This window comes from Ahaetulla prasina, chromosome 4 (genome assembly GCF_028640845.1).
Source record: "Ahaetulla prasina isolate Xishuangbanna chromosome 4, ASM2864084v1, whole genome shotgun sequence".
NCBI classification, from domain to species: Eukaryota; Metazoa; Chordata; class Lepidosauria; order Squamata; family Colubridae; genus Ahaetulla; species Ahaetulla prasina.
This window is the reverse complement of record NC_080542.1, coordinates 101,659,353-101,687,254: the sequence shown is the minus strand read 5'-3', so window position 1 is coordinate 101,687,254 and position 27,902 is coordinate 101,659,353. Positions and strand designations below refer to the sequence as shown.

The 27,902-nt window shown below is 34.7% G+C and overlaps 1 protein-coding gene across 1 annotated transcript in view; it reads left to right on the top strand.

The window, feature by feature from the left end:
• The window catches only part of CHN2 (chimerin 2), a 128,551-nt gene that overhangs the window by 30,982 nt on the left and 69,667 nt on the right, over positions 1-27,902 (top strand). The window contains exons 2-6 of the mRNA XM_058184120.1: positions 860-898; positions 4,004-4,059; positions 13,316-13,347; positions 14,003-14,116; positions 17,857-18,145. Coding sequence (XP_058040103.1) covers positions 860-898; positions 4,004-4,059; positions 13,316-13,347; positions 14,003-14,116; positions 17,857-18,145 — 530 coding nt within the window. The remainder of the gene's footprint in view (positions 1-859; positions 899-4,003; positions 4,060-13,315; positions 13,348-14,002; positions 14,117-17,856; positions 18,146-27,902) is intronic.

Here is a 27,902-nt window from a genome sequence, read left to right as displayed (position 1 = left end):
TTTGCACATGCTTATGAATATGTACAATTCTTTTATGCATGAGTTCAACAAATGCACTTTATTTTTATTAATCTTGTAAAAAAAGATGAGGCTGCGTCTCATCAATTAGAAGAAAAGTAGAAAAAAGTTCAATTAGAGGTTTTGTAGATAAATGATATTGTCATATATGTGTGTGTCCGTATGTATATAAGTTACAGAAAGCAACCAATTACTTACTGTTGTTATTGTTCTTGAGTACGTAAATGTGTGAGGGTGCAGTGTAAAAATACTATTTCATATCAAAAATTGTAGCCTGTTTTGCCTTTGCTTGCTGATACTTTATGTGATGATACTTTATGTACGGTTTGAGGAGGGTATGGCTATAATGACAGTTCTACCTTATCTATCAAAGATGCTGGTACTGCATTGCCTTTGTTTTTTGATCTGCTTCATTTGATCTGCAAATAAGGAAGATTCTAAAACTGACCATATCTGATTTTGGAAAAGTGGAGAAAATATGGAAAACTCAGGACTATCTTTATTTGTCCTGTATTAGAGTTTTTTTACTTTTACATTGGCCAAACTCCAGCTATGTCCCAAATAATTAATTATTAATATATTAATCATGTTCCAGTGGTCCAATATGAGATATTTGATGAAAAAATAACCGCTGTATGCAGTTTTTAATTCTTGATAAAGTCATATAAATATATGCTGGACATATACTTTATTACTTTGTAGAATTTTAAAAGATGATTCTAGAATATAAAGAAAATACTGTCATGTGTAAGAATTAATATCATTCTGTAGGAAAGGCAGTAATTTTGATATTTTCACTGTGTTACTTAATTAATTGAAGTTTATTTTATTACTATTCTAGACGCTGAAGAATATCAACCACCAATATGGAAATCATACTGTGAGTATTCAGAATCTAGGAAATGAGAATGGGAAGAGGGAAGAAAGTTAATCTGGAAATATTGTAGACATCAACAAATGTAATTTGGAGTTATAACCTAGAAAAAAAGCATAAAGAAATAAATAAACAAGGATTTAAAGATTTAAAATCAAATTTTTAAACATTTGAATCAGAGAAAGACTATGAATTGATCTAAACAATGGTTTGGAGAGATGTATGACTGCATTATTTTAAACCTCTAGTATATGTAAAAGATTTCCTGGTATAGAATTTTAGCTGTCTGTAATCAAATCCAGAGCTGCAAGCCTTTAGATAATTCTCAGAATTGCAACCTCAACACTTCTGAAGGCTACTGAGGAAGTTGTTTACCTGCTTCTCATAGGTATTTTACAGAGGTAAATGCTTTTTTTCTTCAGCTTTGATTCCAGTTTTCAGACCATTTATTCATGACAGATACCATTGATTTGAATGCAGCTTTTGTTTCCTGGAAGCTGTCTTGTAGATTTCCAAGGGCATATTGAATAAAATGTCAGTTATACCTTTTCCTATTAAAGAACAACCTACATTTAAAGTGGATGCATTTAAAGAATAGAATTTGAAGAACAGATAGATAGGATTTCCAGATTATAACCACAATTTGTGCCTATTATCGTGGCCTGCTGGATTTGATCATTTTTACTGTTATCTACACCTCTTTCAGAGCTTTGTAAAGGGTCTAGCAATAAATCACTCTCTCTCTAGAAATCAAGCAGAATTCAAGAGCTGCCAGAGGAATAGTCATAAGCAAGACCTGAATACATAATAAGTTGCTATTTCAATTGTAAGATGTCTTAACCATAAAGAAAATAAGCTACACTCCTCTCTTATAGAATAAAATAGGACTGTTATCTTTCTCCAGCCCTAATGTGGTATCAGTTTCTGGTTGTTTGTTATGCACAATGTTTAAATAGTAGTTTATCTGGTCTCCAACTCCAGTTGGCAACGTCAGTTCTCACACGTATTGATCTTTTTTGCTTTTGGGCAAAAAATGTGTGATTTTTTTGAAGAGACCATATCTAACGTATTTATGAATGCCAAAGGCATCTATTTATGGAGCAATAATATTAAATGGAGGAACCATGGCACTGGTGGGTTTCTACGGTTTGCCCCAGTTTGGGTGAACTGCTAGTGGCGGTGGAGGGAAGCTCCCCACTTGCACGTCATCACAAATGCTCTACCCATGCGCAGAAGGTTCTGCGCATGTGCTGAACTGCTGCGTGTGAGCGAAGCGAGCGTGGGCATGCACATGCTCCTGATTCTGAAAAGGTAGCAAAGGAACCCACTATTGAACCATGGATCAAAATTTAAAAATGTACACTCTTTTGGATTTGTGCATCCAATTCTATTTTCTTAAACTAAACATGTGTGTGTTTCCAATGTCAAAATAACCATGGTATTAAATCAGTAAGGATGGAGACTGGAAGGATTTTCAATGCAGCAGAAAAAGGGAATTCTAAATATTGTTTCATAAGCACAGCAATATTTAAGACATGGAATATTAATATGGAGGAATTATCTGAACTAGTGCAATCTAGTTCAGTTAGATTGACAGTTCAACCTAGCTATCTTACATCGTACCTTATATTACTGGGGGGAAAGGCAATTTTTTTGCCTTTACTGTGTTTGAAATCACTAATTATAATACAGGTAGATGCAAGGAACTGATGAGAATAAACTTCCAGCATTCCAAGTTCCAACATTTATCAACAGAACAAAGACAATGAGATTTTCACTTAATCCATAAAGGATGGCTAAATTACTATTGACTCATTTTGAAATAGCTTTATTAGTTGTTGTATGCAAAAACTTGCTGTAGCAAGATTCTTTCTGAGCTTTTTCCCAAAGAATTCTTTTTCTGTATCCCCAGCAGAAATATTCAAACAGAAATGTGAATCATGGTTTTTAAATTGTATACAGCCTGTTTGCAGTCACATTTTTATAGGAGTTAAATGTATGGAAGTTAAAGCAAATGTGTTCTTTATATCAATAACCAACAGTTGTAGCTTTGAAACTGGAAAAGAAAGGAAAAAGTTAATCAAATAAGTGGAAGTGTATCAGAAAGAAACACTGAATCCATTATAATGGATACAAGAGAAATTCATGTTGATAGAATAAAATCAATTTATTGTTTGGCTTTTCTAATATTCTAATAGAGCCTTGTCAAACATCTAGGTTATTCAGCAAAGATCTTCAGTAAATACTCATCCCTATGCAAATATGAATTTATCTTCCAGTAACAGCAATAGGAAATCATGAAGAAAAAGAGGGATGTTTTTTTTGAAACTAACCAAATGATTACAACTTGTCTGGGTTACAAAAAGTTTTTCTCATTTATGTATTCCCCAAATACCCACAAATTGCACAATGCAGTTGCACAATGCAGGTTTTTTAAAATTTGTTTGTTTGTTTGCTGACTCTACTGTATTTAATTTACTTGAATTATTACTGACCAGCTCATTTACTGACATAGAATCATTAGAGCTCAAATGGAAAGTAATTCTGGGAAAGAGAGAGAGGGGAAGGAAGCTAAAAGTTAAGTCAAGGATGGAGTGATATAGAAATTCTAGCCTAGTTCATCTCATGGGCAATGGTATTTTTTTTTTTTATGAAGTATGTTATTACAAACTTATCTTGCTATTTTTTTTACTTACTTTTATATTTTTCTGTCTCTGAGACACTATTGACTACTGGCAACTATAGGTACAATTCCATGCAGTTTTCCAGGCATAATTTGCAGAAGTGATTTGCCACTACTTTTTTCCTAAGAAGGTCACCCAATTGGATACCACACCTGAAGCAGTCTCCATTTGTCTGACTTGTAAATGCAAAGATTAGAATCTTTGCATTTCTTTGCTCCCTTTTTACAGGTCATTTGGATTTCTGCAGTCCAGTTTTATTAGCCCTATTGTATGCATACATTTGAAATATGTTAGTATATAATTTCCATTTTCAGCCATTCTCACTTTATTTCAATTTAGTTCAAAGTTATTTGCCTTAAATATGTGAAAATAAATGCTGGTATTCATTGCAATCTTCTAACTATGATTGCACTTTTATGTTCAACAGTATATCAGTTGCAACAGGAAGCACCTCGTCCCAAGAGGATCATTTGTTCTAATGAGGTCAGTTTAGTTTTTTTCACATACTATTTTATTAGCAATATATTCATAATATGGATCATCATCTTTCATTGAGTTTGTAGATATATTTTATCAAAGTTTTTTAAATCTTTATTTTTAATTTATAAAGTTGCCATTTAAAAGTTACATCAATATGCTATGTATTAGACTGTAGGTAAAAGCTTGTAGTCATTTATATAATTAAAGTGTCTTCAGCATATGCAATTTTTAATTGGTATTAGATTTTTCAAACAAATATGTCATCTGACAAGATTTGTTTTGATAGATGCCAAATAATACTTTGAATAAAATGAATTGTATACAGTTGCTCTTTCTATATTACTAAAATGTGAAAAATTATATAAAAACACTGATAATTTATTTTCTAGTTGCATATTCATTTTTAAAACAAATTTTTAAAAAGTTGTTTCTTAGCGCATGTTCATATCCATAGTAGTTGCATCTATTTGCACAATATCTTTAATGGAATCTACAATCATCTTTTGTTTCCAAAAATATCATGAATATTTATTAATGGTCTATCTCAGCTTCATGAAAGCTTACTTTTCTATTATGAATTTTATGGTTGTTAAATATCTAATTCATGAGATATTTTCTTTGCTTGCACATTCCAGGATATATTTCCAAGACATTTGTGTAGAACATTAAAATAGTTCCAAGTGCAGATCATCAGTCTGATGTATCAATTTGTCAAACTGTCTGATGAAATATGGATTTCAACAGGCAGATTAAATTTTGTTTCCTTATGAATCTACTCATGAGTTAGCAATCTTTTTTAACGCTTTAGTAGACTATATCAAAGAATTTAAATCTTTCTTCTCAAATAAAATTGTTCCTGTCAATAATCAGCAAAAGAGTTCTATTTCAAGCATCAGGCAGGAGATTTTTCTAACAACAGCTCCATTCATGCAAAATTGGCCAAATTTTTAAGCTGCAAAGCTGCAAATCAATTTTCTTTTATTCTTTGTGGGGCTTTTATTCTGGATGAAAGGGAATCAAATCATATTTCTCAGGGGTTGCCACAAAGAAGAGGGAGTCAAACTATTCTCCAAAGCATCTGAGGGTAGAACAAGAAGCAATGGGTGGAAACTAATCAAGGAAAGAAGCAACTTAGAACTAAGGAGAAATTTCCTGACAGAACAATCAATAAGTGGAACAACTTGCCTCTAGAAGTTGTGAATGCTCCAACACTGGAAATTTTTAAGAAAATGTTGGATAGCCATTTGTCTGAAATGGTGTATAGAGTTTCCTGCCTGGGCAGGGGGTTGGACTAGAAGACCTCCAAGGACCCTTCCAACTCTTATGTTATATTGGCTTCACCTGAGAAAATTCTGGTTGTTTGAATTTCCTCAAACTATTTTTTTAGAAAAGTATTCAACATGTTTTAGATTTTATCAATAAAAGCTTGAGTATAATTGGTAGGAATAAGAAAAATTGCAAAATAAGTTCTCAGAATCTATCACCAGTCCAATAATTATGGCTATTTTTATTAATATCTGGATTACTTTGTACCAATACAAATTTATCAAAATACCATTAAGTACCAAAGTGCTAGGCTAAACAAATATGTGTATTTTTATAATTAATAAACTGTAAATCAGAATAATTTCATTGTATATTTTGATTCCATTAACCCATTTGACAGAACTTCCATGAAATACTCACTGCCTAAATAATGAAATAGGAATGAATGAATACTGTATTATTAAGATTATTAATATTACTATTTCTAGATAGTTGAGTATTTAACACTTCATGAAATATTACTTTTCTGTTGTGGATTTTATGGTTTTTATATGCCATTTTAAGGAAGTAAATGTTATTATATTTCTAAATTGATTGCCTAGTGAAAATAAAAATATTTTATTAAGTAAAGCAAAAGGAAGTAAAGCAAAAGAAAAGGCCACACTTGGAATACCACATTCAATTTTGGTCACCATGATGTAAAAAAGATGTTGAGACTCTAGAAAGAGTGTAGAAAAGAGCAACAAAGATGATTAGGGAACTGGAGGCTAAAACATGAACGGTCACAGGAACTGAGTATGTCTAGTTTAATGGAAAAAAAGGACTAGGGGTGACATGATAGCTGTGGATATCATGTCCAATATCTCAGGATCTGCCACAAAGAAGAGAGAATCAAGCTATTCTCCAAAACACCTGAAGGCAGGAGAAGAAGCAATGGGTGGAAACTAATCAAGGAGAGAAGCAACCTAGAACTAAGGAGAATTTTCCTGACAGGTAGAACAATTAATCAATGGAACAACTTGTCTCTAGAAGTTGTGAATGCTCCAACACAGGAGATGTTGGATAACCATTTATCTGAAGTGGTGTAGGGTTTCCTGTCTAAGCAGGGGGTTGGACTAGAAGACCTCCAAGGTCCCTTCCAACTCTGTTATTCTGTTCTGAATATTTTAATTGCTGTTAAATTACTGTGGTAATTTTCGGTTTATTGGTACCCAGATGCATGCAGTAAATTTCTATATCAAAGCCAGATTCACATTACTAATTCAACTAGCAAAAGTATATTTTGGGGCTTATTTATTAAATATCAATAAACATCAAAAATTGCTAACTGCCAAAATGGGCCAAAAAATGGGGGGGGGATACAAAGACATACATGAACAACAAGCAATAATTTATATTCTCTTCATCTCAATATGCCACAGACATCAATATACCACCAACATCTATACAACTGAGCTATAATTATTTTGTGAGCACAGATAGCCCCAAAGGGAACGGCCTTGGTTCTTGGTTATTGGCCTTTATTGGAATAAAGTTGGTTATTCCAACTTTAATCTTTAAATGTAAATACAACAGAATGGAGATGGAAAGTAGGACACCAGGTGACATATACCCTTTATTCAGAGCGATGAATGAAATAATTTGGAAGATGGGGATGATGTAGCCAACCTCTAGGGAGATAGAAGATTCTGAGCTTAGTTGTTTTCTCGCAGATTTTTTATTACCCACGCTAGGTAATAGTGACTAGTACTGATCATATTGCCTAGTTTGGGTAAGGAAACCTGAACTGAAACAACTAAGCTCAGAGAGCACGAGGAGCCCTCATTTCAACCCTGAGCTACAAATATTCTCCTTTGTTGGAGACATAAGCCATTATTAATTTTAAGAATTCTGATAAGATTACATTTTTGCTAGGTGCTTTCCTATTTTCCTATTGTGACTTCTTTTTCAAATCTCTAGGGATGAAACTAGGAGATATTCAGGGAGAGTGTCATCAAATAGAAGTATACTCCTTCACATACAGTGCTTAAATTAGGAAGAATATAAAATTCAAGACTCGAGGGAAAATATATTGTTAGTACTTTCCACATACATTTTGGATAAAAATCAGGAAACGATTCACCAGAGCAGATATTTAAGAAGTGGTAGATTTGTATTTATATAAGGTCATTCTTGTGTAAAGGAAATTAAGCTTAGAGAAAAATAGTACTTTTTGTTCAAGATAAAAATTAAAGTAACAGATTAAAGTCTGCAACTCCTTCATGTAAATAAGAACATCTTTGCTACATTTTCTGTATTCCATAATTTGGTGTGAAATGGATTCAAATTAATAACATATAAATTCTCTCTACTGTATACACAAACTGGCCGATTATCAGCTTTTAAATCCACACAAAAATTCCCAACAACTTAAGAAGTGTAGGCTGGGGCAGAGTAATAGGTTCAAGGTCACCCAACTGTCATGATTTCAGAGTCCATCAACTTGAACCTGGCACATGGAGTGAATCATTGTCCTCCAAGTGTGTCACAATCCATAAAATTAGTTTATCAAACAGACTGCATATCTTGCATGATATTTTGAGTCTGACTGGCATCACTTATCACACTCATCCATAGTATATTTGTTTGCTATCAGATGGACAGGACCAGGTGTATAGAACCAATGCAGTTATTCATTAATACATAGTAAACAAATCATACTTCAATGTGTTGGGAAACCTAGACATTTAGTTGTAGATTCCAAACTATGAGCGTCACACTGGGACATCTTTCATTTTCCAAGATAAGGGAACAGACCGAAAGATTTATGTTCAAAATTTTGTCAAAGAAAGTTGCTGTCCAGGAGCTATCCATAACTATGTTGCCCTTGTTCAGTGAAACCAAATCAAAGTCTAGGACTGAATGAAAATGATCTCCCTCTTTTCATGCAATATACATGCTCTTTCTGTAAATCCCAACACTTTGAAAGTAGAAAATCCAGGTGCATATGTAAGAATTTTCTATATTTGATAATGACTTTCTTAATATGACAGCAACAGTCAGTGCATTACTGAGAACAATTAAAATGGTTCTGATTTCTTTTACCATATTACCTTTGTAACAGATCAGTTAAAAGAGTTTTAAATACCCACAGAAAACTTCCAGCTAACATGTATTCATTCCCCCACAACATGGGTAAATTCCATGGATTTTGCCAATTTGTCTGTAAATTATTATTTGCAAAAAAAGGAAAAATTGCAATGAAGATATGCAAAAAAGAAGAAATAATAATAGTTAACTATAAAATAACAGTTTGTATGGAATAGTGTGTGTCATTCTAATCCTTTTTGTGCTTTTATCGTAAGAGATTTTATATAGAAATGTGCAATTTAATGGGAAAAATTAATGTGGATATGGTAAATATCAGTGTCTGTTAATCATGTCCAAAAGATAGCATTTGAAATTCATCCATCCATTCATCCATTCCATCAGTCAATTTCTTTAGCTGCCCATCTTAGTCAATAACTGGGCAGTTTACAATTCAAAAAAATATTAGAAAAACCACAAAAATGCAAAGGTAAAGATAAAGTGTTAATATGCTAATCAAAAATGCTCATTTTATTTCCTGTTTAATCCCAGTATAGAAACTGAAATTCATTAATTATATAGCACAGAGGTAGCTGAATACTCTATTTTAGATAAATGCTGATATATTGACTTTACTTCTGCAGGGGCGACTGGCTCAGTAATTCTTTAGAGTTGGGCTTGTTATATCACTTCTCAGATGTTGTAATTTCTGCAACTATTGCAGCTGTTAGTTTTTAGAACAGGAATTTACAGACAGCTTTGCCAATTAATCAGTTACACCCCTTATTCTACTAAATGCATTTTCCCATGCACACCCTAACCCACCTATTATAAAAAAAATGCATCTTGTTGTTTGCAACTAGTACACAAAAGATGGATTCATCTGCTTTTTTTCTACTGAAGAGGGATGTTTTACAGGTGATTGTTAAGACATCTTCAATGTTTATGTTTTGGATTTTGAATGTCTTACTAATACACATTTCATATTTTCCCATCATTAATATATTAGAGATTAAGCAATGTGGGTGCATGAATGCACAAAGATAATTATAGAGGAAGCAAAATTGCTTTATAGATGTAAATTGATCTTCAGATATTGGCAGTGAGTAAAGATGACTCTACCATTGTCAGTTACAAAATCCTAAAATATTTTTAGTAACACATATATTTACATTTCCAGTAAAAATATCCATTTTTAAAGGTCTATGTTACATTTTAAAAATGGGCTTTGATTTGCTTTGGGTTTTGCTTAATTTTGGAAAATATTTGGGAGATTAAAAGATATATTTTATAAATTTCCTATGATGGGTGGAAGTTTTTTCTTCTTTAATTGATCAGTAGATGGAGAAAATCTCATTTTTAGATTAAGTTTATTTTATATATTGGGTCTCAATTTTTCACAACGTTTCTATTTTGAACCACTAATACAAGTTTTAAATCACATTTGTATCTTTATCATTATTTTAGTTCTAGCAACTTGATGCCTGAATTTGATGCTTTTAAACAAATAAAAATCACTACCACCCTCTGTGTACTCTTGATTTTGTCAACTAGAAGTGAATATGGAAAGAGAATTCAAAGCATTACATTTATAAATGGACATATTTAGTTTTCTTCTATTTCTTTTTTGAATTATGATACATACTATAGTAATAATTCAGAATGGATGTCATTAATAATTATTCCACAAACAGTTATCATTTATTTTTAAATCCTGAAAATCAATTTGCATTAAAGGGAAATTTCAAACATTTATACAAAAAGAATATTTGTAAAATGTTTGTTAAAACTAACGCCTCTCAGTAGCAAGTCTTTTCATGCCTTTTGATCCTTAAGTTTTGAAATATATTACATTATATTATAGCTGACCATATATTTTATTTTATTTTCTTAAAAAAATAATTTTTATTAAACTTTTAATTTTAAAAACAAAATAAAGAAAAATGCACAAAAAACAAAAATACATTAAAAACACATAACAGACATAACATTACATATTTTACAGCTTGCCGTATCGGCAATGATATATATTCTCTATTCTTATTTACTCGTTCCTCTACATGCTTATATTTACATTGGTTTCTATTTACCAATCCGTCCTTATCCGGTTAACACAATTCAATGGTTTACACTTCCTAATTTTAACTTAATTAGGTTAACATTCCAATTTATAATTTTGATTTCTTTTTTCTAAACAATCATATAATTTATTCCACACTTTGTAGTATTCTGACTTCCTTTTCCTTAATTTCTAGCATCATCTTGTCCATTTCTGCAAACTGTAAGATTTTTCAGATTATTGTTTCCTCTCCTGGAACATTGTTTTGTTTCCATCCAAATGCGACAGCGATCCTTACTGCCAATAATATATGAAGTATTAAGTATTTTAAAGATTTGTCTATTTTGGGGTTAATTATTCCTAATAGATAGAATTCCGGTTTAAATTCCATTGATCATATATTTTAAGTTGTTTCATTTAATTATATATATATATATAACATTTTTGTTACACCATTTCCCTGCTTCCCAGAAATGTTCACATAGCAGCTCATCTAAGAGCAGCAATTTGAACAATGAAAACTTAAGAGTAGTACACCAAAGTACATCAAAGTAGTTCCTCAAAGTAATACTTGAAAAGTACTTTTTCAAGGAGAGAAGCAACCTGAACTAGGAAAAATTTCCTAACAGTGAGAACAATTAACCAATGGAACCAGCTCGCCTTCAGAAGTTGTGGGTCCTCCATCACTGGTGCCTTTTAAGAAGAGATTGGATGGACAGCCACTTCTGTGGAATAGTATAGGTTCTCCAGCGGGTTAGACTAGAAGACTTCCAACACTGATATTCTGTTAATACTGGAGAAATAAAAGTTGTATTGCATGAAGTGCTACAAAGTTTACCATCTTTTCATGATATATCTAACAGCAGAAACTTGCAGACTGAAGAATTAACAAGCACCATAAAACAGAGCCTTTACAAATGAAAAATATATTGAGATGTGAATGTCTCCACATTTCCTAGAAGATGTTGGTGTTGTAAAGAGCTTTTTTTTCCCCCAGAGAATAAAGTAGGGTAGAAATTGTGTAAATCACAATTTGGACCAGTAATTTGGTCATTAAGTAAAGTGGTTGCTAAGCTAAATTGTGACTATACTTATGATCTTATTTCAGCTTCCATTTACTTTAAAAACCTATGAAGGCAAGGATTGATCAAAAAGTACAGTCACTGTATGGAGTAGTCACTAACGATCAAGTCACAAAATGTGATATAGAGCTATTATTATAATACAAGCAAAATGAGTGGAACGTTTATATATAATATAAATGGGAAAAAATAAATTCCAAAACTCCAGGAGATTGCATGATATATTCCAGCATTAGAAAATGCAGTTTCAGCATGAGGAAGAAGCCCATCCAAAGGAGGTATAGTCTCAACTTGTTTGCAAAAGAAATCTGACATCATTATTGTGTGGACAGTCTGTTACTAAAAGCATTCTCCATAACGTTGCTCCATGCCTTGATTTTACATTAGCAATTTTTGTGGTTAGCCATAATAACTTTATTTCATAACAATGGGAAAAAACAAAAAAACAAATAATCTTATTGGAATGGAAATAAAGTATATATTAATTCTTTCTGTATTTAGGTAAAGACTCTGAGAATGCTAGATAGCAGCTTCCAAAATAGACAGCGCAAGAAAAACAAGAAGGGGAAGGGGAAAAAGAGGGAAAGTTTCTTACAATAGTATGATTATATTTCCCACCTTATAAGTGTTTAGTTTATACACTATCTTGAGACGCCCAAGCTGCCAATTATTGGCTCATAAACTCAGTTTTGAACTTCATTTTCGGATGAACTCAAAAATAGCTAATTTCTTGTAAAAAGAGTCTATTCAATTGTACTAACAAAATATGAAAGAAAAATACCGTTCATAAACCCGATTGATTAACCCAACTTTTCCCAATCTGCTACTATTCAGTCATTTCTGACCAATCTCAACTCAACTGAAACCTAGTTTTCTTGATAAAGTTGTTCAATTCTTTGCCAAGGAAGAACGGGACAATATATATAGATGAGATTATTTCCCTTTCCTGTTTGACTTAGCCAGATGACAATATGAGTGATGACAGGAATTATTTCTATACAGTACATGACTAGATAAATTAGTGACACCTGGAAGCATTATTTCTGTCAATATTAAAATAAGCAGAAGCAAATTAAGTACAAATTATATTCTGTAAGGTTCTGCCCCCTACTGGATTAACATGTATTTGCTTACCAATGATAATTTAAATTGTACTGTGTGTGATAGTTATAATTCAGTGTGATACTTTTACTATCTGAACACTATCACCTGAAAGCGCATTTCCTAGAAATTTTTTTGAGTACTAACCTGAAATAGATGAAGATGGAAGTTTGCACTGAAAAGAACTATTACAGTTATCCTTTTATAAAGCTGATATTGAGACTTGTTCTTTTATATTTAGAATAATTAAGTCCACTCCTTGGAGTGTACATTTTAATTATTCCATTACAATGAAATGGAATTTGTTTTAAAAAAAGATTGTGGAAGCCAAAGCTCGTAATATAATGACATTTTGTAGTGCATCAAAAGACTTCATTAAGCAAAACCAGATATGAATACATAAAAGGAAGTTAAGTGTTTTAATACATTTCCAGAAATCCTATATTAGGAGTACGTCAGCTACAGTACAATTTCTTTATATTAACTGGAGAACTGATCCATCCATTCAATATTTAAATTTATGGGTACAATTTAGTGTCACAAAAGAGGAATGTTGTATCTATCTACTTTTCTTTATAACACAGAATGTAAAAAATCATATATTTGGGGCTAACTTTTACCTGATTTTTTTTTAATATTATTAGTTCAAATCTAATAATTTTCCTTTTTTTTTAATTGCATTTAGGTGGAGAACAGACCAAAATATTATGGAAGAGAGTATGTATTAAACTATTTGTTATTTCATATGGCATACATTATCTAATAATCAGCAAAACTTTGATTATTATTTTTTAAATGGATTCTTTCTAATGTGAATATTTCTGAACAGGAGTGTGCAAAACATTTCAGTTTTGAATCTGACGAAGAAGAAGGTGTGTTAGATAAGTTTTGCTGTCTCGAGTTATTTGTAAAAATAATTTTAAAAGGTGGAGTATAAATTATCAATAAATAAATAAACTTGAACCATGCTGACCATGCTTTGAGTGTTCACAGCTTGAAACATCATCATTTTGAGCTGGCTTAATAGGATGCTCTTAAAACAGATGTAAAGTACCCAAAATGCAATTATGTGATCGTAGGGAGATGCAGAGCCTTCCAGGAAAATTGAACAAGATATAACACTAAATGTTTAAATGGCAAGGCAGTCCATCTTTTAAAAAAAATAATACAATGGGATTTCAATTTTAATCTCTTTCCATTGAAAAACTTCCAGCTTCACATATTAATAGTGTTAGCCTTTTGGGGCAGGGGTTGTTAGAAACTTCTGTGTTTTATTCTTCTATTTTTTTCCCCAACCTTCCAAAATCAAATGCTTCTGATTTATTTATTCACCCATCCCCCTAAGAATTATAAATTGCTTTTGTGTTTCTAGATTTCATGGGATCATTTCTCGTGAGCAAGCTGATGAATTACTTGGAGGAGTAGAGGGAGCATATATTCTTAGAGAAAGTCAGCGACAACCTGGGTGCTACACTCTGGCCCTTAGGTAAATTCTGTCACATTTATTCATAAGTTTTAAGAAACGTTTTCTAATCTCATAATATAAGAGATAATTCGTTAATGACATGTGAATAAATACATGCAAACTATATCTTAAAACGTGATGTAATATATTGTTGTTGTTGTTAGTTGCAAAGCTGTGTCCGACCCATCACGACCCCATGGACAATGTTCCTCCAGGCTTTCCTGTCCTCTACCAGCCTGGAATTCATTTAAGCTCATGTCTACGGCTTCAGTGACTCCATCCAGCCACCTCATTCTCTATCATCCCCTTCTTCTTTTGCTCTCAATCTTTCCCAGCATTAGGCAGTTCTCCAGTGCGTCCTTCCTTCTCATTAGGTCGCCAAAGTATTTGAGTTTCATCTTCAGGACCTGGCCTTCTAAAGATTAGTCAGGGTTGATCTCCTCTAGGACTGACTGGTTTGATCGCATTGCAGTCCCAGGGACTCATAGGAGTCTTCTCCAGCACCATAGTTCAAAGGCCTTTCTTATAGTCCAACTATGACAGCCATACATTGCAACTGGGAATACCATGGCCTTGACTATACACACTTTTGTTGGCAGAGTGATGTCTCTGTTTTTTGTATGCTTTCTAAGTTTACCATAGCTTTCCTCCCCAGGAGCAAATGTATTTTAATTTCTTGGCTGCAGTTCCCATCTGTGGTGATCTTGGAGCCCAGGAAAATAAAATCTGTCACTACCTCCATTTCTTCTCCATCTATTTGCCAGGAATTGAGAGGGCTGGATGCCATCTTAGTTTTCTTAATGTTGAGTTTCAAACCAACTTTTGTACTCTCCTTCTTCACCTGCATCAAGAGGCTCTTTAATTCCTCTTCACTTTCTGGCATTAAAGTGGTATCATCTGCATATCTGAGGTTGTTGATATTTCTCCCGGCAATCTTAATTCCAACTTTTGATTCTTCTAGCCCCACCTTTCTCATGATGTGCTCTTCATATAAGTTAAAAAGGCAGGGCGACAGTATAAAGCCTTATCGGACTCCTTTCTCAATTTTGAACCAATCAGTGGTTCCGTGTCCAGTTCTCACTGTTCCTTCTTGACTCGCATATAGGTTTCTCAAGAGACAAATAAGATGTCTGGTACTCCCATCTTTTTAAGAACTTGCCACAATTTGTTGTGATCCACACAATCAAAGGCTTTAGCTTAGTCAATGAACCAGAAGTAGACGTTTTTCTGGAACTCCCTAGCTTTCTCCATGATCCATTGTATGTTGGCAATTGATCTCTAGTTCGTCTGCCTCTTTCAAATCCTGCCACTACTTCTGGTAGTTCTCAATCTACATACTGCTAGAGCCTAGCTTGTAGGATTTTAAGCATAACTTTACTAGCAGGTGAAATGAGTGCAATGGTGCGATAGTTTGAACATTCCTTGGCATTGCCTTTCTTTGGAATTGGAATGTAAACTGACCTTTTCCAATCATGTGGCCACTGTTTAGTTTTCCAAATTTGCTGGCAAATTGAGTGTAGCACTTTTACTCCATCGTTTTTTAAGATTTTGAATAGCTCAGCTGGAATACTGTCACTTTCACTAGCTTTGTTGTTGCTCAGATTTCATAAGGCCCATTTGACTTTACATTCTTGGATGTCTGGCTCGAGGTCAGTGACCACCCCATCGTGGTTATCAGGGATGTTAAGCTCATTCTTGTATAGTTCTTCTTTGTAATTTTGCCACCTCTTTTTAATCTCTTCTGCCTCTGTTATGTCCCTGCCATTCTGATCCTTTATCATGCCCATCTTTGCATGAAATATTCCCTTTATATCTCCAATTTCCTTGAAGAGATCTCTGGCCCTTCCTATTCTATTGTTTTCTTCTATTACTTTGCACTGTTCATTTAAGAAGGCATTCTTATCTCTTCTAGCTATTCTCTGGAATTCTGCTTTCAACTGGGTGTATCTTTCTCTTTCTCCCTTGCCTTTCGCTTCTCTTCTTTCCTCAGCTATTTGCAAAACTTCCTCAGACAGCCATTTTGCTTTCTTTCATTTCTTTTTCTTTGGGATGGTTTTAGTTGCTACCTCTTGTACAGCGTTGCGAACCTCTGTCCATAGTTCTTCAGGCACTCTTGTCTATCAGATCTAACAGATTCTGCTCCTGTGCAGAAGTGTCCTGCGCACACACGAGCGCACATGAATGCACGAGTGAACCAGTAGCGACAGGATTTGGAACCTGTCCCTGATTTGTCACCTCTAATGTATATTCATCAGGAATATGATTTAGGTCATACCTGAGTGACCTAGTGCTTTTCCCTACTATTCCCAATTTGATTTTCCCAATTTAAACCTAACTTTTACAAGAAGCTCATGATCTGAGCCACAGTCAGCTTCTGGTCTTGTTTTTACTGACTGTAAAATCCAAACAAGAAGATGTAAATGACAGGTGTTATAGTCCAAAACAACTGGAGAAGTTGAATTATTTCAGCCTTTGAAATTATTATATATTGCAAACTTGTTGACTTTTAGCAAGCTGGATTTTAGCAAGCTATTTATAAAGCATTTAAAATATAATTTACAAAATGTACAGTGTTGAATAAATGTAGTCACTGCATTTTCAAACAGAAAAATTGAGGAATATGAAACTACCTTACCACAGTGGTGAAATGTAAAATTTGTTACTACTGGTTCTGTGGACATGGCTTGGTGGTGGTGGTGGTAATGTGACTGGGTGGGCGTGGCCAACTTTTTTTTTTTTTACTTTTAAAAGCATTTTTTCTACAACCTCTTCAGCTGAAGAGGTTGTAAAAAATGCTTTTAAAAGGCTCTGACGATCCCAGCTGAGTTGCCTGATCATCAGAGGCTTTTGTTTTCTTTTAAAAACATTTTTTTGCCTTTAAAAGGAAAAAAAGCCTCTGATGATCAAGCAACTCAGCTGGGATCGTCAGAGCCTTTTAAAAGCATTTTTTACAACCTCTGGCTGAAGAGGTTGTAGAAAAAATGCTTTTAAAAGGTTTTGATATCCCAGCTGAGCCACACGATCATCAGAGGCTTTTTTTTTTACTTTTAAAAGTATTTTTTCAGCCGAAGAATAAATGCTTTTAAAAGTTTAAAAAAAAAATCTCTGATGATCGTGTGGATTAGCTGAGTATGGGGGGGCAGGGATTTTTGTTACCGGTTCTCCGAACCATCCACCCGCCATCGCTATTGGATCAGGTGAACCAGTCTGAACCAGGAGCATTTTACCCCTGCCTTATCTTAATAAAAATCAATGCAGACCTAAACTACAAAATGTAAAAATATGAACAACGATCATATAACAAGATCTTGTGATCTCATATATTAACTTTTTCCCCTGAAAAGCAAATTTTCCCCAGGTGTTTAAAATGCAATTACGTTTCCACTGTTATCATTTATTTTTAAAGTTGAAATTAGCTGCAATTCTTACTTAACAGGGAAACTGCTAACAGCAATCAATAGTGTAATGTAAAAATTAACTATGTTAAATTCTGTCAGGAGATGGATGAGAAAATATTTACTTTGAAAGAACAGTAGAGATTGAATTATTCTAAACTTAATTGCAATGATTAATTCATGGTAAATAATTTGGAATTTTTCTTCCGCACTGGTCCATCATTTTTTGTTACACCTACTTTATTGTATACAATCTTTATTACATAACGTTTTTCTCCACTATTTTAATAATGTTTATTTAAAATGTATATAATTATAAAAAATACAATTGTGGTGCTCAAACACCTTTACTGTGTTTTAATGCAGATTTGGGAATCAGACCTTAAATTACCGTCTTTTCTATGATGGAAAGCACTTTGTAGGGGAGAAGAGATTTGAATCAATCCATGATTTGGTAACAGATGGCTTAATAACACTGTATATAGAGACCAAGGCTTCTGAATATATTTCCAAAATGACGACAAATCCTATTTATGAGCACATTGGATATGCTACTTTGCTTAGAGAAAAAGTATCTCGTAGACTGAGTAGATCAAAAACAGCATCAAGAAAGGCTAGTGTAACAACTTGTGAAGAAAATGTACCAGTGGAAAAGGTAAGATGGCCAATTTAAAGGAAATCAATTCATACATATAACTTTATTAAAATTATTCATTTCTTTCAGGGATAGAAGTTGTTGAAAAGCATTCAGAGATAAAGTCAAATATGACATATTGGAAATGTTTCTGGAAAGTTATGGAGTTTGTCTTTATCTTTATTAAAATTAAACTCCATGTCATGCCTATAGGCATTTCTCATTGATTTCAGTGGAGGTTATTACAAATCCCGATAGGATCCAGAAGTGAAATAAATGGGACCATCTGTTTTTTAAAACAGTGCCATTTATGCACCTGAATATATACAAAATGAAAATATAAAAAGCTGTTTTTCTTGCTCAATATTGCCTCACAAAAGGCTGAAAACAGCTCCAATTATTTAGACAGGGTTCCTACCTAAAGATAACAAATCTGAGATCTTCTATATTCAGTGCTACCATACTACTCAATCATGGCTACATCCAAGATAAACCCCAATTAATAGTATCAGTATAAAATAGATTACAAGTTTATTTATGATTTCCCATTGTTAGAATATATTTTCAGTATTTTATCACCAAATCTCAAGTTTGTGACTTTTTCTATAAAAATGAACATTTCTTTTGCCTTTGGTGAATGGATCTTTGTCTGGGACCTTGGTTTTTCTACCCTTTCCAGTTTTGCTTTTTACACTTATAATTTTCTACAATAGTTACATGTGTTTGGTAATGATGAGAAGTAATTTGTTTGAGAAGCTTTTGGTCTATTTCTCTATGAGTTTCATTATAAGACAGTTCACACTATATGTAAATAATAGATGAGTTTATAAAAGGTTATTTGAGAATATTCTCTCTCCATAAATTGAAAAATATGTCAGATTCTGTTTGTAGTCTAAGCACTTTTGAAGGTGAAATACATTTGAATCACAATTGAGATGATTTTGCTGATCTGCCTTTGAAATGCAATGCATAGCTGCTCAGAAGATTTATGGTATTTTCTGTGCTATAAAGACATTTTTTGAGATATTGCTCTAGCTTCAAGATGATAGATCTCTTAAATTAACTGTCTTTGATTACAAACTAGCATAAATCAAGGAATATTCAAACCAGTGAAATAGAGAAGGTTTTGGGGGGGGGTTATTTAGGGGTATAAGCAATCTTTCACTGGAAAAAATGACTTATGACCATTTTTCATACTTACGACCATTACAGTATCTCCATGGTCACATGACTTACATTTAGATGCTTAACAACTGACTCAGATTTATGACGATTGCAATGTCCCAGAGCAGGGATGAAATCTAAAAAATTTTCCTACTGGTTCTGTGGGCGTGGCTTAAATGGTGGGCATGGCTTGGTGGCCAGGTGACCGGGCCGGCATGGCCAATAACAATAAATAATAAAAATAATAAAGTACAAAAACAATGAGGTACCAAAACCCAACTTTCACACTTTACACACGTACACATAACACAACACAATTGACTCATACACAATTTAAAAGCAGCTGCACTTTACCCAAAATGTCCCCTGCAACAATCAGAAATCTCACACAGCCACAAAAAGCTCAAAAACTAACTTTCACACTTTACACACACACCACACAACACAACAGAACACAATTTACCAGAAGTGGGATTCAAATAATTTAACAACTGGTTCTCTGCCCTAATGACCAGCTGGGTAGGTGTAGCTTGGTGGTCATGTGACCGTGTGGGTGTGCCCAACTGAACGTCACTCATGTCGATGGGCGCTTCACCTTAGCTGTTACAATGTAATAAGGGTTAAACGAGAGAGGCAGTTTCTGTAAGCAGGGCAATAAAGAATAGGCTAGAAATAACACCAGAATGTTTCCTTCCTGTCTTCCTTACAGGATTAGCCCTGTAAAGTGGGGGGAAATAAATAAGATTTCTTCCCAACAACCGGTTCTCCAAACTGCTTAGAAAGTTAACAACAACCGGTTCTCCTGAATAGGTGCGAACTGGCTGAATTACTTGAGTAATTGTGTTCTCTTTGCTGATGATGTCAAGCTATTTAGCACCACAGACAATACTTCTATCATTCAAAACGACCTTGATCATCTAACCGCTTGGTCTAAAACTTGGCAACTCCAAATCTCAACCAGCAAATGCTCAGTCTTACATATAGGAAAAAAGAACCCAAAAACTAAATACATACTAGATGGACATTACCTTACAGACGACCCCCATCCCGTTAAAGACCTTGGAGTTTTCATGTCAAATGATCTAGTGCCAAAGCCCACTGCAATTACATAGCAAAAAAAGCTCTAAGAGTTGTAAACCTAATTTTGCGTAGCTTCTTTTCCAAAAACACCACACTACTAACCAGAGCATATAAAACTTCTCCACTGTAAAAACATATGGACTACAAATCTTGATCAAGGCAAATCAATAGATGCAATCTACATAGACTTCTGCAAAGCTTTTGACTCAGTAGTACACGATAAACTTCTCCTAAAACTAACATCCTATGGCATCTCAGGACCCCTCCACAAATGGATATCTGCTTTTCTGTCTAACAGACAACAAGTGGTCAAAATTGGCAATGCTTTATCAAATCCTGTTCCTGTCAAGAGTGGCGTTCCTCAAGGCAGCGTCCTTGGACCAACACTCTTTATACTATACATTAATGATCTCTGTAGTCCATATATTTTTACAGTGGAGAAGTTGTAAGTTCCATGATAATTTTTTCCTGAAACCAAATTGTTTATTGGAGAGTAGATTGTTAGTTTCTAAGTGTGAGGTAATGGATTGGTTGATGATAGATTCCATGACTTTGCAGGTGACGCAGCAAAGGGAGATTGGTCTGTAGTTTTCGACTAAGCTGGGGTCTCCTTTTTTGAAGATAGGGATGACTGTGGCTAGTGACCAAAGTTTGGGAAGAGAACTGGTAGTGAAAGCTTTATCAAAGATAACACTTAGGGGTTTTGCTATATTAATGGAAAGTTTTTTTAAGAAATATGCACATAGTCCATCGGGCCCAATAGAAAGCGATGGTTTTAAGTTGTGAAGAGCTTTTCCAACGTTGTCTTCTGTGAAATCTATATGAGTTAAATCATCATAGTCATTGCTGGTTCGTTTGTGGAATGTCGGATATGTGTTATCGGAGTTAACAAAAACTGAGCCAAAGAAAATGTTGAAGAGGTTTGCTTTGACTGTTTCGTCATTGCATTCTTTGTTGTTAGAATCTTTTAGTGGTGGGATGGATCTTGAGTCTTTAAGTTTATTGTTGACAAAATTATAAAAGGCACAATTGGAATTTGTGCATAGAAGGTTCTCTTCTTGCTTGGTGTGGTAATTTGTGCATTCAGTTTTTATTTGGTTGCATATGTTTCTGTAGCGGTTTTTGAAATTTGTAACATAGCCTTTTTTGTTTCTTTTCCAGAGGGATTTTTTTTTTGATTGAAGCTTTTTTATTGATATGGGTAGTTTGGTTTTTTTGGTCATGGTAGTAATTTGTGGTACATATAGTTTAATGACTCTATTGATTTCAAGTAGGAAAACTCTATAGTGGTCTTCAGCAGTTATGCAGTTTGCAAAAAGATTTTGCCAGTCCAGAAATGAAAGAAATGTTTATAAGGTCGTAGTTGGCTTTTTTGAAGTTGTAGATGGGGATACTATTGTTATGATGATTTGAGTATGGACGTATATTGAGACGAAAATCAATCGTGCAGTGGTCACTGTTGGAAAAGGGTTCTTTAATTTGTAGTCCGTAAATTGAGTTTGGGTTGTTGCAGAAGATGAGATCAAGGCAGTTGTTGAGTCTTGTATTGTTAGTTACAAGTTGTTCAAGACCTAGGTTTGTAACAGCGTTGTATAGTGTAGTATGGATTGGATCGGTTGTACATTCATTAGTTATCCAGTTAATGAGAGGTAGATTTAGGTCGCCCAGGAAGATGAGAGGGTATGGGCAAGAGGTAGCCCATGTTAGCAGTGAGGTTAGCATATTTGCATGGGTAATGTCATAGTCAGGGGCTCTGTAGCATAGTAAGAATCGAAGAGTGGTGTTAAGGGATAGGTCGCATACAATAGTTTCAGGGAGAGAAAGTTTGTGTGAGACTTGAATATTTTTTAGATTCAGTGATGGCCCCTGCAACAAGAAAAATGGCCCCTGCAACAAGAAAAAATCTCACACAGCCACAAAAAGCTCAAAAAACAACTTTCACACTTTACACACACAACTCAACTCACACACACACACACACACAAAATGCCACATACAGCTTTGTGAGATTTTGTGTGTTTGTATAGTTAGAGTGAAAAACTACAGAAACACACCAAATCTCAGAAAGCTGCACAAATATTTTATTTTATTATTTTATTTTATTTATATTTTTAGATAAAAGCAGCTAAATTTAAAACTTCCTTAACTTTAAATTAAATCAGGGAAACCTGGATTAACCTTCAGTGATGTGTCCATGCAAGGTGTTGAAATCTCTTCCCACTTTCCTGCAGGACTTTACTGTTGTAATTTTTAAATATAAATCTATGGACGATATTAAAATACAGAAGTTTGCCCTAAGGTCTTAAGACAGGAATAGTTTTCATAGTGTAATAGCATAAAGGAGAACATCAAATTTATCATTTTGTCAATTTCAAATTATTATTAAGAATTATGTTAGTTTTGAATGTCACATGGTTAAATTTTACTAATAATACTTGCATTAAAATTAAAATGTTTCTATGTGAGTAGCTTCAAACACTAGTGAACATTTCATGAATGATTTCTGGTTAATGTATGCTGAAGATGTTACAGTGATTTGTCCATTTGCAGTTCTCTGTGCAGTGGTTAGAAACAAATAGCTGCTCTGTAGAGTCAGATCTACTACTTATTATTTCCCATTTTGAATGGCTGTCTTTCTTACAGCTAAACCAATAATAAACCATGATAATGTTCTTACTACAGCTTGTCCAATAAAATTCAGTTGAGGAAATTTTTATTTGCATATTTTTATGGCAACACCAGTATTTAAAGACATCCTAACAAAGTAACCCAATGTATTTTTATTCAGTTGGGTTAAGTACAGTGAGATTTCCTTTAAGGAAGTGAGTGTTAAATAGCATCCTTGCTATATTTTGTTATATAATTTGAATCAGATTTCATGGTTCAGCAAACAAACATCCCAGATCTACAACAAAACTGATGGATTTAATTCCTGTATAAATCCTTAATTATATATATTGCAAGAAAATGAGCAGAATCTTCTAACACCTTAAAAATGAACAACTTTATTACAGTAGAAACTTTTCTGGATATAACATGGAATCTAAATTATCTTAAATAATTCGTATTTATCTTTATAGTGGATCTAATTCTATAGCAATTTGGTTGTTGGGTTTAAAGCTGTGACACAAATTTTTGCTATTTGGTAAATAATAAAGCAAGATAAATCTTATTTAATCCTTTTGGTATATATTATAAAAAAGATGGTTTGTTAGAAAAAATAAATTGATGGTTGTCCTAATACGGTAGGTGTTATCAAATTTGAATTGCAATGAAAAGTTATTTTGGAAAAAGGAATTTTAGCTCACCTAGTAATGAGAACTGTTATAGTTAAACATTATGTGTGGTGCTAAAAATGTGTATATAAGCATAGTTAAATAACTGCTTGGTTCCAATGTAGGGAATTCGAAATACTCCTTAATATGATGTAATATTAAACTAAGTTCTATTTGTCATGTCAACTATTTTTTTCTTAATCAATTGAAATACGTGTTTGTATTCTAAGGACAATAGTTGATCAAGTGGGAGGCCAAGAGAGTAATTTTCTCTTTTTAATGCTAGTTGATACCAGCACTAAAACCTGAAATTGATCTGTCAAAACTAAAGGATCAATCCCCAAAAAAATAGGCACCTGAGCCTATAATTAAATAGTATGCCATTCTTTTGCCTCTATTTCAATGATCCTGTCTCTAGCTTTAGTGATAACTTTGGCACACATTTAGGAACATGGAAAATTAATCATAGGAACCTGTTTGGAACAGTTTCTAGCGGTTTGTAATTAGGGAATTGGCCCAAGTGTACATCATAAAATACACGGGTCGTAACCTTTGCCTCAAATGACTTTGATGCTGCTGCAGTACATTCCTTGCCTTTGGCATAAAGAAACTTAATAGTCTTGCTAGGCTCCTCGGTGCTAATTGTTTCATGTAATCTATATGGGTTTTCCAAGAGCAGTATCATGTGGGACAATCCCTGGATACTTGAAACTCTTAACTTGTTTAATTTTTATAGCCAAGGCTATGTGACCAAGGTAGCAGACCATATTAGAATATGTTATCTTTAAATTATTATCTTTGTTCTGCCTTCCCAAGGTTTTAAATATTAATATTTAAAGTTTTTCATACTTAAGTTGCTCACCTTTGTTTGTTTGTTCAATTTCTATGGCCATCCAACTCCGTCAATAACCCTGGGTGGCTTCATTTTTATTTATTTATGTATTTTTATTTTTAATTTTTTTAATTGAAATATATTTTCAATAATCATATTTTTATAATATTTGTATTTTTTTAATATACAAATTTTTGTATTTGTAAATTGCCCCAGGAATCCCGATTGGCACTGAAAATCAGCATCAGTATTATTACTTATGCATTGTTCAAACTTAGTTTGTATATTTTTATTAATTAAGATAGTTTGTATCTAAATATTCAAAATTAATATGCTTTGTTTATCCTTCATGGAAGTGGTCATTAACTGAACGTTTCACAAAAGTTAAGCTACATGTTTCAGTCACTAGGTGGCAGTTTTATTTCGGATTTTTCATGCGTTTTGCTTTTTTCTAGCTTTAAAAAGATAGAGCATGTTGTGTACTTTTACCCTGGAGAATCATCAAATATAAAACAATATTTTGAAAGACCCCATCATTCAGCATCAATTACTTCATGGGGTAGCATATACATGTTACATTCTTTCTCTGTTTAATAGGATTACAAATTTCTTTTGCATATCTATTTGTTTATGCATTTCTGTGACGAAAGACAGGGAAAAGAATTTCCAATATATTCATCAGGTTCTAACTGACATATTATGCAAAGTGAGCTAAGAAACATTATGTTAAATATTTTCCAAACAAAAGTAATTATTAATATTGACCTATTAAGTACTGCCGATAAATATGAATAGGGAGAAAATATAAACACAGCCTAACTTGGTACTTCTTCTCTATAGATTTATGGTTCTAAAGTTAATGTGTTTGCCCGCCCTGAGGTATGCAATTCCATCTTATTCAGGGTATGCTTATTCTGAGCAGAATAAGACAATTCACTTCTATAAGACTTAATTTTTACAAGTGTTTATCAGTAGTACATTTTCATCACAAAATTGTGCAACTTTATGTATTTGGCTTCTATTAGCTGGATTTGAATTTTGAGAGAATCTTGGTTAACAGGGTGAGTTCCTGTCTAATTGAATAAAATATTTTAAAAGTAAATACCAAGACTGTTATTGCACTAGTCTTTTTTTTTTTTTTTTTGGTAAGTAATATCATATAAGAACCAAGTCCTTAATGCAGTAAGCAATTAAATATAAAACCTTAGTTTTATATTTAGATTAGTTATGCTCGCAAATTTCCACTATTTCGCCCATCCTATATCTTGTGTTTGCTGTCATTTCTTCTCTTTCACCAAAATATGTCGCTCTGATAGTAATTGTTAGTTTTATAATCCCATCTGCCCAACTGTTTTATGCCAAGTTATACCCTCAACTGCCAGCTTTCACAATGCAGTATGCTTTCTTGTTGTTCTTTGAGCTATAGCTTCTAGTTCTTTCTAGCCTCAAGATGCAGTTCCTGCCAAGTTGATGGCAATTATTGTTTTTCAGTTGAATCTGAATTGTCCATCTCTAGTTCTGATAGGACTGGACTGCATGTATTAGAATAACAGACATTTTATGATTAGCATCTTTTTGAATATCACAGTGCTTTTTATGGTAGCTGTCCCATGGTTTTTTCATTGTATTACAGCAGGCATGTCCAATTTGTGGATAAATTACTATATTCCTTTAAATATAATTAAAGATGTGTTTCTGAATTAAAGGTGTATTACAGTAGTGGTTTTCACTTACCTTCGCTACTGGTTTGGAACTGTGAGTGCGCACATGCATGCGCTTGCTTCGCTTGTGCGCGTTTCTGCGCATGCGCAAGCGTCCATGATAATGGAGCCTCCCACTGCTGCCGCTACCAGTTTTCTCAAACTGGGGTGAACCAGTAGAAATCCACCACTGGTGTATTAGTAAATGTTCATTATGTGATTGCATGGTCTGTGATAATATTCCTATAATGTTAATTATAGGAATATAGGCTGATGCTGTGCAATGCCCGGTCCGTGGTAAATAAGGCTCCCTTGATTTACGATCTTATACAGAGGGAGTCCGCGGATATTACGGGCATTACGGAGACCTGGTTGGGCACAGAGGGGGGTGTTCCCCTGGTTGAACTGTGCCCTCCAGGTTTCCGTGCATTTCATCAGCCGAGGGCCCAAGGTAGGGGTGGGGGGGTGGCGGTTGTGATTAGAGAAAGTCTAGAGCCAAGGGAGTCCACTGTGCCTCAGATAGCTGGTTGTGAATCCCTCCTTGTGAAGTGGGGCCATAGGAATCAGATGGGTCTGTTGATCGCGTACCTGGCTCCTTGCTGCGTGACTACAGCCCTGCCTGAGCTGCTGGAGGTGCTTGCCGGGGTGGCAGTTGAGACTCCCAGACTCTTGGTCATGGGGGACTTCAACTTGCCATCGGCCGGCTTGTCATCAATGGTAGCTCAGGAGTTCCTGGCTTCCATGACGGCCATGGACCTGATTCAAGTAACTGATGGCCCCACACACACGGGGGGAGGCACACTAGATCTGATTTTTATCTCTGGACAGTGGATTAATGATCTGGTATTAGGAGATTTAATGACGGAACCGGTGTCATGGTCGGATCATTTTCTCCTTCGCCTGGACTTTCAGACCGCCGCTCACCACCACAGGGAGACGGAGCCAATGCGTTGGTTCCGTCCCAGGCGCCTGATGGACCCTGAGAGGTTCCGGACGGAGCTTGGGCCGTTCCCTGAGGATCTTGCCCATGGCACGACTGAAGAACTCATTGCGGCCTGGGAGCGGGCCGCGACGGGGGCTTTGGACCGTGTCGTGCTTTTGCGGCCTCTGACCCGGCGCAGATCTCACTTGGCTCCTTGGTTCTCTGAGGAGCTGAGGGAGATGAAACGCCGGAGAAGACGCCTAGAGAGTACCTGGAGGTCTAGCCGTTCCGAGGCTGATCGGACACTAGTGAGATCTTTTACTAAGACCTACCTAGTGGCAATGAGGGAGGCGAAACATTCCTACATTTCCACCCTCATTGCATCGGCAGATAACCGCCCGGCCGCCCTGTTCCGGGTGACTCGCTCCCTCCTTCATCAGGAGGGGCGGGATGACCCCCTACAGGGACGTGCTGAGGAGTTTAACAGTTATCTATACGATAAAATCGTTCAGCTTCGGGATAGTCTAGACCAAAATTGCGATGATCCAAGTGGGATGGCAGAGGCACGTCTTGTTGAGGTTATTTGGGATGAGTTTGAGACTGTGGCTCTCGAGGACGTGGACAGGTTACTGGGGAGGCTACATGCGACCACATGTTTACTGGACCCGTGTCCTTCCTGGCTAGTGCTGGCTACTCAGGAAGTGACACGAGGCTGGCTCCGGGGAATTATAAATGCTTCATTGGTGGAAGGGGTTTTCCCCGCTGCTTTGAAAGAGGCAGTGGTGAGACCCCTCCTCAAGAAGCC